At 31.0% G+C, this 12,711-nt stretch overlaps 1 protein-coding gene across 4 annotated transcripts in view; it reads right to left on the bottom strand.

Annotated features, from left to right (window-relative positions):
* LOC118181851 (tetratricopeptide repeat protein 21B-like) overlaps positions 1 to 12,711 on the bottom strand; it is a 226,943-nt gene that overhangs the window by 90,884 nt on the left and 123,348 nt on the right. For all 4 annotated transcript variants that reach the window (XR_015039192.1, XM_085809770.1, XM_085809769.1 and 1 more), the window contains exon 16: positions 4,072 to 4,198. Coding sequence is in view for 3 of the 4 variants with exons in the window: in XM_085809770.1 (XP_085665896.1) it covers positions 4,072 to 4,198 (127 nt within the window). In the remaining variant the exon portion in view is untranslated. The remainder of the gene's footprint in view (positions 1 to 4,071; positions 4,199 to 12,711) is intronic.

The following is a 12,711-nucleotide window of genomic DNA, read 5'->3' on the forward strand; positions in this document are numbered from 1 at the left end:
ACTTAACCAAAAGGTTGCAAGAAAGTTATACTGAATTACAAGATTCAAAAAACCATCCTTCTTTTTTAGAGGTAAATCTATAAATAACAGATGAAAACAATGATTTCAGAATATTACATGCAAAAATAATGAATTGTGTAATATTTGCTATAAAAGAGATGATTTATCAATTTACCATTTGTGAAACATCGTAGCTATATAGCTGTTGGTAAGCATTGTAAAACAGCAACTCAAAAGATCACTCATTATTTTAAGTAACACAGATCTGTAAACGCACTGTAATACATCTTTTGTTTAAAAATTGTGACATATTTATTCCTAAGTTTACCTGTCAAAAGTAGTTTTCATAGCTTACTCTAAAATGTGTTACCTGAAATAGCTCTGCCCCAATCAGTTGAGATAAACAAGATTTTACTTATATAACAGACAACCTTTGTACAAATAACTGTACAATAATAGCAACAAAAAATAAGTGCACATTATTTATGAGACACCCCCTTCAACATATGTTGGAAATTATGTTTCTTCAATTCAATTCATCTGTTTACGTCTTTTACAATGTTTCTAACAAACTTACAAAGTTTTTTTTTTTTAATCCATACTCTGGATGGCAATAATAATGTTCATTTTTAACTCTTTCAAAAGCTGTACTTTTTATGTACATAGTTTGTTTTGAATGTTCTCAGAAAATAGATACAGATGTCCTGATAGCCACTTTTGAAGTGATTCTTCCACAAAACAATTTCTCTAGCATCTTCAAGATGGAAACTGTTTATAAGATGTTGCAATGCTACACCATCTTTCTGTACATAAGAAGTTCATTTTTCTGCAGTAGGGCAATGAGCTTTTAGTCAATACCTTGAATAGGTCTTAACATCCACAGATGTTTCAAAGAACAAGGGCATGATTATATGTTGCCTTGACATGGCACAGCAAAAGATATGAATGAACCTATCTCACACACATAAAATCATACATACGAAGAAAGACATGCTATACCTAATGATAATCCACCTCAAATAATTAAATAATCATCATACAGCAGCAGTTCTCAACCTTATCATTAGTGCATACCATCTAAACAAAAACTGAAAATATTTAGTATCACCACTACATTTTACAATGATTATTTTTCAATTTCTGAATAGAAATATTAAATAATAATAACAATAAAATCTGAAAGCTTTCAGATTTTACATTACAACCAAAGGGAAGCTTTTCTAACCTTTTGTGTGTTACCTTTATTAATTAAATATCATGTTCTTAGCACTTAAACCATAAAATTCAATTCAACAGCAATATCGCAGAATAATTTTACAATGAGCATATCCTTATAATTTCCGATACACAGTCTCACACGCTGGAGATAAAAATCTTGATTTTTTCTGTACTATTTTGCCATTGCTCTCTTTGAAATCTTTGAGTTTGTTAATCAAAAATTCGTTGTAAATTTAGTATCAGGTGTGACTTTCTTTATTTGAAAAATCTCTCCGGAATGTTTTCCCAAAAGCCCGAGCTCCGTCACTGCATACAACAATCCACTTATTCCAAGGAATATCATTCTCAGACATAATGTCAATTACTTTGAAAATTTCACTTGCAGTTGCTCTATCATGAAGTTTGTTCATCGTAGTATCACGAACAAAGTTGATAATATCAATACTTTCATTCAATTGAAATGCGAAATACTCACTGTGTTTTATTTTTTGAATAAGTATCTCTTTTATGGAATTTGTCATTTCATGAATTCGTCGACTTACTGTATCATTAGATAAAGGAATATTTTTAGTTCATTAGCCGCTTTTTCGTTGAATAATATAAAAACGGTATCTTAAGTTTCTGGTAATACAAGAGTTTCTCCAATAGTGTGAGCCTGCCCAGTCTTAGCAATTCTTAGGCTTACCAGGTAACTAACTTCCAAAGCTTTTTCACTTGAAGTAACAAAACCTTTCATTACTTGTCTACTATTTTTTAACTCTGATAATTTCCTCTTAAAATACTCTTCGTATTTATTCTCGAAATTGGCATGCTTAGATTCAAGATATCTTTTAAGAAACGATGGTTTCATACTTTAATTGGGTAATAGTCACTGAAAACAACACATTGAGGTTGAGGGCTAATTTCATCTCCATTTCAAGTAAATCTAAAGGAAATATGACGTTCATTATATTTTCTAGAAACATTTTTCTTTTCTTTTGAATATTCTTAGCGCTAGTAGACTGTCCTGGATCCAACATCTATCAATCATTACTTTTCTGCTTAGTCAATCCTAATCATTTTTCCATTGTGAAAATCTAGGTTTGTTTTATCATTTTTTCACAAATATTTAAATGTAGGAGTTCTTCAAAAACAGACGATGATATTCTCAAATCGCATAGAAAAATAAGAAATACAAAGCAACAAGAAGACAAAATACCTACTGTTGGAGACAGCAAATTGACACAAAAAATTATTCTCATTAAAAATAGAGTAATATGAGCTAGGAAATGACAACATATAAAGTGCTGACATGCTAATAAATTGATAAACTCTAACAGAAGTAATGAGATACTATTATCTTTTTCATAGGAACTTATTTTTATTTTCTATTAAACACAGCATCCATTTCTACCACACCTTTTAAAAACATCATTTATGGAAAATTATGTCTAGGGTTATAAGAATATTTGTGAAATGTACAACAAGGAAGAACCATGAAAACTGCCATGCAGACAAATCTTTCGCCTCTTGCTAAAGTCTATAAGCAGCTATTGACTTTGAATAAAGCTCAGATCGCATAAATTTAGGAGTGTTGGAGAAAAACCCCAATCAGGATGTCAGAATTTTAATTTTTGAATTTAATAGTTAAAAATATTTTGCTTCTTTGCGTACCACATATTTTTCTCTTGCGTACCACCAGTGGTACACTAACCATCGGTTGAGAACCCTTGTCATAGAGTATTACACTTGAAATATTTCTTCTCTCCAGAAAAGTATGCATACATCATAAGATTTTCAGGAAAATCTAAGTTTACACAAATGCGAGCTATTATTCCATTCTTCCATAACCTGTCAGATATTCATTTGACCCCTTAAATGTACATACTTGGCAGATGATACATAAGGGAATACACATAGCCCATGTACATTCTTAATGATAATTATTTGGATACACCAAATCTGGAGCCATACATCTGAGATTACAGATAAGTCAGAACTAGAGAATTTTGTATCCAATGTACCTGGCTATCCAGTCTTTCTTTCCTTAACTATTCATCACCATATTTTGAGGTGATTACCATTTTCTTTCTAACAACAATAAGAAAGGGAAAAGAGAAAGAAAATATCTATCACACATTTAAGGTTAAAATATTCTAACAAATGATACAGCATTCAGGTGACAAGCATTAAAAGAAAACATACCTTATGATCCTCTTAACATGAAGCTTGATAAGGTAATTTCATACTTTAAACTTTAAATTAATATATACGTGGAGACATTAGGTATTTTTTGGAAACACAAGAGATGAAAAATTAGCAAACGCCTTCGCCGGGAATCGAACTACGGACGTCTGGAATACCAGCCCAGCGTGCAGAAACACTACACCACGAAAGCACGCCAAGAAGGTGGGAGAAATACCTTATATACTCCCCCTTTTAAAGGGCAACTGGGGTTTTTAAGGGGCCCAATCGCCAAATCCTGGGTGTGGAGAGTCATCATCCACAACCCTTTTAGTTCGGGTGCCACTGTAGAGACATTAGGATTTTTTGAAAGCAGCTAAGATAAAAAATGAGCAATCGCCTTCACGGGGAATCGAACCACGGACCTCTGGAATACCGACTCAACGTACAGCCCCTACACCATGAAGGCACACCAAGAAGGTGGGAGAACTACCTTATATATACTATATATATAAAGTACACATTAAAAAATTATATTTTGATAATACACATTATAAAGTACAAAAATTGTAAACAATTTATTAAAAAAAAAAAGACTTATAATACTACACACTACATGAAAAAATACTACAGCATCCCAATAGGGTCATTTGTAATACTTAAAATTTATTATAAGACACAATGCATTACCATTCCCAGTGGACTTAGGAAAAGCAATTGATTTAGCAAAATTTAGTGTTTCAGCTGCATCTGTAAGCAGTCCTTTTTGCTTTTGAATGTCAGCCTTGATTTGCAGGTAATCAAAATTCTCTCGTATCTATTATAAAAAAGAAAGGCACAATTATTTTTATTATTCATTTAATATTAAGTAAATACAATACAAAGTTAGAGATCAGGATTTGTCAGAACATCAACGATTCTAGATTTAGATCATCAATTTAAATCCATATGGATGAGTAGAAATTACTTAATTAAAAATATGAAATAAAAGATTGAAGCATTTTTTACTTTGAGAGAATCAAAATTTAAAAGAAATTTTAAAAAGCTCAAAATTTTTTATTAAGTATTTCTTTCAAAGTACGTTGTTTAACCCTTTGACGCGCGATGGTCGCGCCCTGAAACCACCATTTTCCGAATTTTTTTTCTCCTCTTTTTTTCGAAACTTTTGAGTACAAATGGATTGATTACTGATCTTTTACATCCAAATAACACAAAATGACTGTAGAATCATATATGTTTTAGGTATTAATACTTCAGATCGGATTCCTTTTAAAATTCGTTTTCGATGAGACAAAATAACTTCCTTTTATTAATATAAACAACTTTAAATTTCAAAAGTTAGTCATCGCACATCATGATTTCTATCATAAACAATAAAAAATTGCAGTAATTAAACTGCATATATAAAAAAAAAACCTCTATATGTATGGCATTTGCTATGTGGTTTCAGGGCGCGACCAGTGCGCCACTAGAGCATTATGTCACAATGCTTACAATCCTCTAGAGGCTTGGTGGTCGCGCCTTGAAACCACTGGCGTTTGCTTCTCAATGGCATTCGCTTGCTTTTCAAATAGGAATGTTTATTTTTACCCGGATATAGATAAAGGGCTTTGAAACCACAGAGTTATTTTATTACTAAACAATACATGCACCTGCCCAGTAAAAAGGTCTTTCTTTTCCAAATACTTTTCTCTGACATCAACACACATGCTCCCCAAGCTAGTATTGTGATTTTATAAATTATTTTCTGTGGTTTAAATTTAATGTAAATATACTTACTATAATTTAAAATAGAAATTGAGTAAAAGTTTTATTTAAATTAAAAATATTTTCTGAATATTTTGGGATGAAATACGAATAAAATAAGTACGAATGGGAAACGAACGATCCGTGCAAAGCCAAAAAGACCAAGCCCCCCCCCCCCAGTAACATAAAAAACCATAAATTTCATGTGCCAGATGAAAAGAAACTAAATAACGCTGGACATATACCAGTGAAATTTAAATAAAAGGCAGTGTACATTTTGTTGCACAAGGAAGAAACCTCATAGAACAAGATGTATTAGCGAAATGTGCAATGTGGGTCTATGCATGTACCAAAGAGACAAAACATGCTTTGAACAGTGTCACAAAAAAAAAAAAAAAAAAAAAAAAAAAAAAAAAAAAATTGTTCTTTGAAATTTAATATATATATATATATCCTTATTTTTATTTAGTTTTTTAATCCATTTATCTAAATGTCCTTATTATGTAGGTACTTATATTTTCACTGCTATAGAAAAATTACATAAATGTTTATTTTTTAATTTTTTCTGACGATTTACTTAGTAAAATAATGTAAAAACATTATATATAATGCAATTCTTGCATACATTTTTTTTTAAATCCGTAAATTTCGTCATTATTGGAAATGCGCAAGGAAAATGGTAAGTTTTTTTTTTCTACTACATCAGTAAGTTTCAAAGTCCTAGACGCGCGGTGGTTTCACAGTGCGACCACCACCCACAGAACAATGGGCAAGAGTAGATATTTTTAATTCATATATTATTTGTCTCTAGGATCATAATATTCAATTTCTAGAGTTTTTAGTTAAAAAAATTATAAAAATAATATTGTGCGCGTCAAAGGGTTAAGCTGTTTCATTTTCTTGCTCAAATACGTTTTCTTTAATTTTATAGACAGACATAATTTCTTATTCAATTTACAAACTTTAGTTTTCAGAATCCACTTTGTCACTTGCTTAACTCCCCATAGTGATATTTTCCAAATTTAAACCCATATTACAGATTTTGCCTTGTATTAGATGAATGATGATTAGGGCACGTCATCACAATGGAAAGCTTCTGTTATATCACCTTCGATCCTTATTACCTCTCCAAATTTTTTCACAAATTCCATTAATTGGTAAATTTTGCCTTTGTTTGTGATATTTGAAAACCTTCAAATTCACATTGATCATCATTACCATTATTATCACCATAAAATATGGTAGCTGGCTGTAAATTATACCAAGCATTTTAAAAAACATCTGCAAACAAAAACTCCCATGACTTATACATACAGCCATGCTCCATGCAGCAGATTTTATGTTCAAATAGTTCAAAAATTCTTCAAAAGTCCTGTCACTGTTGAGAAAATTTAGTAGATTATAAAAATTTACATCTGCTATTCAGTACTTGGATATCTCTTGGCTAAATGATTGATGTACAATTTGGAGGAAAGAATATGACGAGATATTATGTTTACTAAAAACTGAAATGAACTTTGTGCCAAACAGTGGTGTATAATAAGGGCAAATTTTGCATTATCACAGTAAATAAACTAATTTCAAGTGCTGCTAAGCCTCATTCCATATATGGAATGATTTTCACACAGTCATTCATTAATATTTATGTCATTCATGCTCTTTTAGGAATTCAAGATAACGGAGAACACCTTTTCTCCTTCAAATGCCTGAAGTCGAGTATTTCTTCATTTATACTTGCATACGCCAAAATCACTAGTTTCGCTTTGGAACCTCTGATACCAGTTGGAGCCTTTCCACAGAGGTACTTAAATATTTTGTATTATATATTGCTAGAAAAGGCCAGTTTCACTGACATTATAAATTTATTCTGAAGATATTTTTTACCATTAAGGAGTTAGATGAATTTATCTGCAAACTGCTCAGGTGCTTCGGTATCAGCTGAAGCTTTTTTGCCTGAAGATTTCAACAGCCTTTACTATGGTGATTTTAAAATTTAGTTAGCATGTTGAATATGTGCACCCAGATTTTTAAGTGATTTTTGTGAAACATTTTTACTTCAGCCATTAGCATTTGAATTGCATATGTCATGCCCTCACTGTGCCACTATCTCAATTAATTCATTAAATTATCATAATCGTCACTTTTAGGATAATGAAAGATTGTCTTGTTATTCATAATGAGTCACTTGTCAGAATCCACAAAACATTCAATTCAAAATTCAAACACAGTTCCTTTTCCTGTCTTTTACGAGATTCCAAGGACATACTCCTCACATAATTTTGAGCAAGATATGCCTTTATCTATTTTTTGTAGCAATTCTACATTTTACTTGCTTGATATTGAAACATGCAAATCCCACTGCAGTTCCAGAGTTAGAAACTTTTAAAACAAATTCAAAAATTCAGATTTGCATTTTGACAAAATAGCTCTACTAATAATAACCAGAAAGAAAAAAAAAGCTGGATAGAATTAGAAAGTAAAAGAAGAGTTCAATTTGCTATGTTAACTGAATTTATGTTCGTCAGAATCTTTCTCCCATCTCCACTGCTATGCTAACAAAAACAAGCAACAACCCAATCCAAATATGTCTTTGGGGTTCACTTATTAAGTCAGGTTGTAAAATTCTAACCCTCCCACAACCACTCAAGAATTGAAAGTGGGGTCATCATCAACATTAGTATGTAAAACAATGTATTGTCAGGGGCCATGGTGCAATTCCAATGACACGCAGGAATCTATTCATCATGAGAAAAATCACTCTTATACCACACTTTTTTTTCTTGAGTATTTAACAGGGTTCATAGCCACAGTTTAGTTAAAAGAATAAGCACCTATAAGCACTTTTCAAGGACATTTTAATGAAAAAATAAGCACCTGTCTAATTACACTACACACAACTGCATAACCTTAAAATAAAAATTAAGACTTGTAATTTAAAATATGAGCAATGCAATATTTATTAAGAGAATGAGCATTACCTCAACCATGGAAAACAATTAACTTTTTTTTTTTTTTATAATTTTAAATGACAGTTCAATTTACAGAATTAGTTTACAATGAGACAAAAAAAAACTATGCAGAACTAAACTATATTACGAGATTTAATGATGAAATTTCAGTTCAAAATATAGAAAATAAATAATAATAAGCCATATTATTTGTATTCATTTGAGACCTAATAATAAATACAATTTTTTTTTCCTCTTATATTAATATTTAAATAATTTAACTTAAATCAAAATTTGGAACATTTTCTAAATTTTCATTGCATAAAAGTTTTCCCTTAACATATATTCCAAGCAAAGTAATTTAAGTAAAAAAGAGGCACATTTCTGAAATCAGAAGATGGGAAATTGCTTCATGCAGTCATCCCTTCACAATAAAAGCTTAGCTAACCCGCATACTCAGAAATTGCCGAATATTCCGTATAGTAACTGGAAAAAGAGGAGTGTGGAAATTGTAACCGTTCTTTAGATTTCTCGGCTAAATAAATGATTTTGACATTTCGATATGTGCATCATATAAAAATAGACCAACGGATCTGAGAAATATTCTGCTTAGAAAGCACAGTAAAACTCATTTAAGTGTTCATAAACAAATCTCAGAGTGAACATCAAAATTAATTATCGCTGCAAAATACTGCAAACGTTATTGCGCAATACGTGCGGCGTAGTTCTTCCACATGTGATATTACGCAGTCGGAATCAACAGCTGCCGATATTCAGAGAATAAAGAACTAATAAAGGAAAAGAGAGAGACTTACTAATCTGAGGTGTTTCTGATTCTAATTTTCAACAGACTGCCTTAAATTTCCAGAATAGAATAAATCTTCGCTTAGGTTGGGTAGACCGCAAAAACTTTTAGTCCTATTCAATCCAGATTGGACAGTGACAAAAAAAGAAGTCCGCTGCTTCAATACAGTCAAAAGTCGTTAATCCGGACTCGTCGGAACTTCGGCGATTCCGGATTATCAATTTTTCCGGATTATAGATCATCAGTTTAAATCTGGTAATATGGCATGCAGAAATTCTAAAATTAAAAATATGAAACCGTAATTTATGAAATAAAGAACAATTATGATCTAAAGGGTATCAAAATTTACAAAAAAAAAAAAAAAAAAAAAAAGCTTAATATTTATTTGTTTAATTTATTAAACATTTCTTTCAATGTAAGTTGTTTAAGTTGCTTCGTTTTATGTGATCATACTTTCTCTTTAATTCTATAACAAGACATAATTTCTTGTTCAGTTACAAAGTTCCGCTGTTCAAGTCCCGTTAATTGCTGTGCCGAGAATACCGACTAACTTGTCAATCGAAATTTTTTCGTTTTCACTAACCTCTCTGTCACATTCTTCATGTCTTTATCCATTTTTTGAAGCAATTCCACTTTTTGTTTGTTGGACATCGAAACATACTTTCGTTTTGTAGATCCTTTGGAAGTTCCAGCATCGGAAATTCTATTTGACATAATCGAAAGTTCAAGTTTACTTTTATAAAATTGCTCTTACAGTCTGCAAAAAATAATAAGCGGGATCCAATTCGAAGATTAAGGAACAATGCAATCATTAACTGAAATAGATAATTAGATAATTTTAGCTTACACCGTCAGTTATACATTAAACACGCAGGCGAAAACATATTCTGCACTTTGCGCACACGCATATGCGCAGTAGTCAAGGTCTTACGCGCACGCGTAAAACGTCTGTGCGCATGTGCCAACGCGGCGCATGCGCAGAAAGTTTTTAGCTTTGAGGTCCGGATTATAGATCATTCTGGATTATGGGTGTCCGAATTAACGACTTTTGACTGTATTAGAGATTTTGCGGAGAAAGGGGAGAACCTCCCAACCTCCGTACTGTATAATGTATTAGAAAAAAAAAAAAGAAATTATTTTGACTATTCGATTACTTTCCTTTTATTTAAGCCATTCCGAATAGTATTCTTTAGAAAGCTAATCTGTGTAAAAACACACCCATTTTTGGAAGTTTATCTATACTTCAGCAGTTACTGCAACTATATTATTATAAATATTCATGCATATGCTCATAATATAAGCATAACGATCATAATAAACACGAATATGAACTGACCACGTGGAACGAGAATGCAATTTATTAAAATCTTGATAGAAATTCAAACGTGTGTAGTATTTGGGTGGGAGGAAAAGAATATTGAATGTACCGGAATTTGCACCTGTCTGTACTCTCATGCGTACCATAGGTTACGTTAATGCAGAGAAAGGGAGGAAGCAATTTCCAGGAGTATGATTCACCCCCTGACGTTGCATATAAGGAAGAAAAGTTGTTTATTTAGTTTTGGCTTTGGTACAGGGGAAAAATGTGCATTCATTAAAAAGCACTAAAAGCAAAAAATAAGCACTAAAAACAAAAAAATAAGGGCTTTAAAGAAAAAGTAAGCACCTATAGGGGCCTTTATATTTTATTTTCAAATATAAGGACTTAAAGCACTAGTAAGGACTGCTATGAACCCTGTTTAATTATCCACTCTTAGTCTTTGTAAAGAAAAGCAAATTCTCTCCTAAAAAATAAGAAAAAGAAAAGAAAAATTAATTGCTGATAGTCTAGATGTTGGATGCCCAGATTTTGGGCTTTGCAGTATAGCATGTTTTCTAATCAAGTTTAAGCAATAAGGTTAATCAAAAACAAATTTTGGACATGTTGCGATTCCTTGATGCATTTAATAATAGCCCAATGTCAAACATTTTGAGTTCTTCACATGCCTTTTGGTGGTAGCAATCATACTAACATAATTGTATAAAATTCTAGTGGTTTGAAAGCAATTAGGATAATAAATCTCTAAAATCATATTAATTAAAAAAATGCCTTCCAATATTTCACTCTAAGGCATGCATGTTAAGATGGCCTCTCTCATAAAACGGCTCATGCTTATTTTACCGAAGGGGGGATATCTAAAAGAATTACTAAAAATATCTAAACAAGTATTAATCTTTATAAAATTTAATTTAAATCAGTTTAATGGAACAGACATGAAATGCAAAACACAGTAAACATTCAAAATATAGAAGAGCACAATAATCAGAAAGGGTTATGAAATAAAATAGATTTTGAAAATTAATTTGGGAAGTAAAATATTAATTCTGCAATTCAGAAATAAATTATAAACTACTAAATCAGAAATATACCACATTTCTATAAGCTAAATGACTAGAAACATTTCAAAATCAACAAACAATCCATTACTGATTTAGAAAAGCACTTATTGCATCATTATTTAAACATTATCATTATAAAGTACAATACTTGAAAAATAATCATTAATCCATAAAATTATCTAAAGAACCCCATTTTACAAAAAATAAATAAATAAAATAAAAAAGATTTGAAATTAATTTTCATGCATATACATACCTTAAAATTTCATTTATCACAGTAGCATATCGTAACACAATGCATGATATCTAAGACTTCAATTTAAACAAGTATTTACTTTGAGTTATTATTATTTTTTTTAATTCTAAGAAACATTCGGCTGATCTTTGGAATATGGTAACTGGTAGTTTGGCGACATTTTGGAGGCGATAAAGGTTACTACCTAGGACTTTGGTAACAATGTGAGAAGTACTCAGTTCCGATTACGCATTATTTTGTGTGAGGGAAATGAGAGATCATGAGATATGTCACGTGACATTAATGGACGAATTACAGTTCTTTAATCGGAAAAGGGGGGAAATCTGGAAATTTTGTATTTAGCTTTATTCTGTGTTGTGTGAAACAGTGTTGGTTAATTTTTGGATCCAATGGCCCTAACTAAAGTGAATTCGAAATGGGTATTTAGTGGGATTGAAAGGGGTAGTAATAAGTGTTTTTTTAAGGTTGTGCGAGATAGAAGTAAAGATGTTTTATTAAGTTATTTATTTTACCTGGTACCTTGCTGTGAACTATAAGTATGATTTTAAAGATCCTGAAACAGGCGCACATACGCTTGCTTTTTATTTAGCGGAGGAAATACGAAAAGTTTATCGGCCACGTAGTCAAGATTCTGAAGAAGATTAGGTAAGTTAGTATTTTTAATTATTTGAGGATATTATTTTTATGCATTGTTCTAAATGTAAGGGGTAAATAAAGTAATATGGTATTATTGGAAAATTGTTATTAGCAATGATTTAGTTTAAAGTAATTAGGATTGTAAGCTAATTTTTATTAATTTAATGTACGTGCTTATTTATATTTTAAGTAGTGTTTTTGAATTTAATCATATTTTAATTAAATGATAGTTATTTTGTGAATTATATGTCTGTATGAATTTGGTATAGGTTTCAGTGGAAGTAAACGTGCATGGAAATAATTTAAATATTTGACACTAAGTATTTGTAACCATTTGTAATGTTTGAGGTATGAATTTGTTGGTGACGTTTATAATATAATAGATAATTTAGAGGTAAAAGTTTTTGGATATTTTATTTATTTTATACGTGGAAATGTTCATCTTTGGAAAGGGTATATACTTTTTCGCGATCAGGTAATTTCATATATGTTCTTTTTACCGGATTTAAAGATTCACAAAATTTTCATGCATTTTTGTGAAATTTTTCTAATTTATGAGA

The sequence above is a fragment of the Stegodyphus dumicola genome, chromosome X2 (genome assembly GCF_044657685.1).
Source record: "Stegodyphus dumicola isolate Sdum_Otavi_A_Nest chromosome X2, ASM4465768v1".
NCBI classification, from domain to species: domain Eukaryota; kingdom Metazoa; phylum Arthropoda; class Arachnida; order Araneae; family Eresidae; genus Stegodyphus; species Stegodyphus dumicola.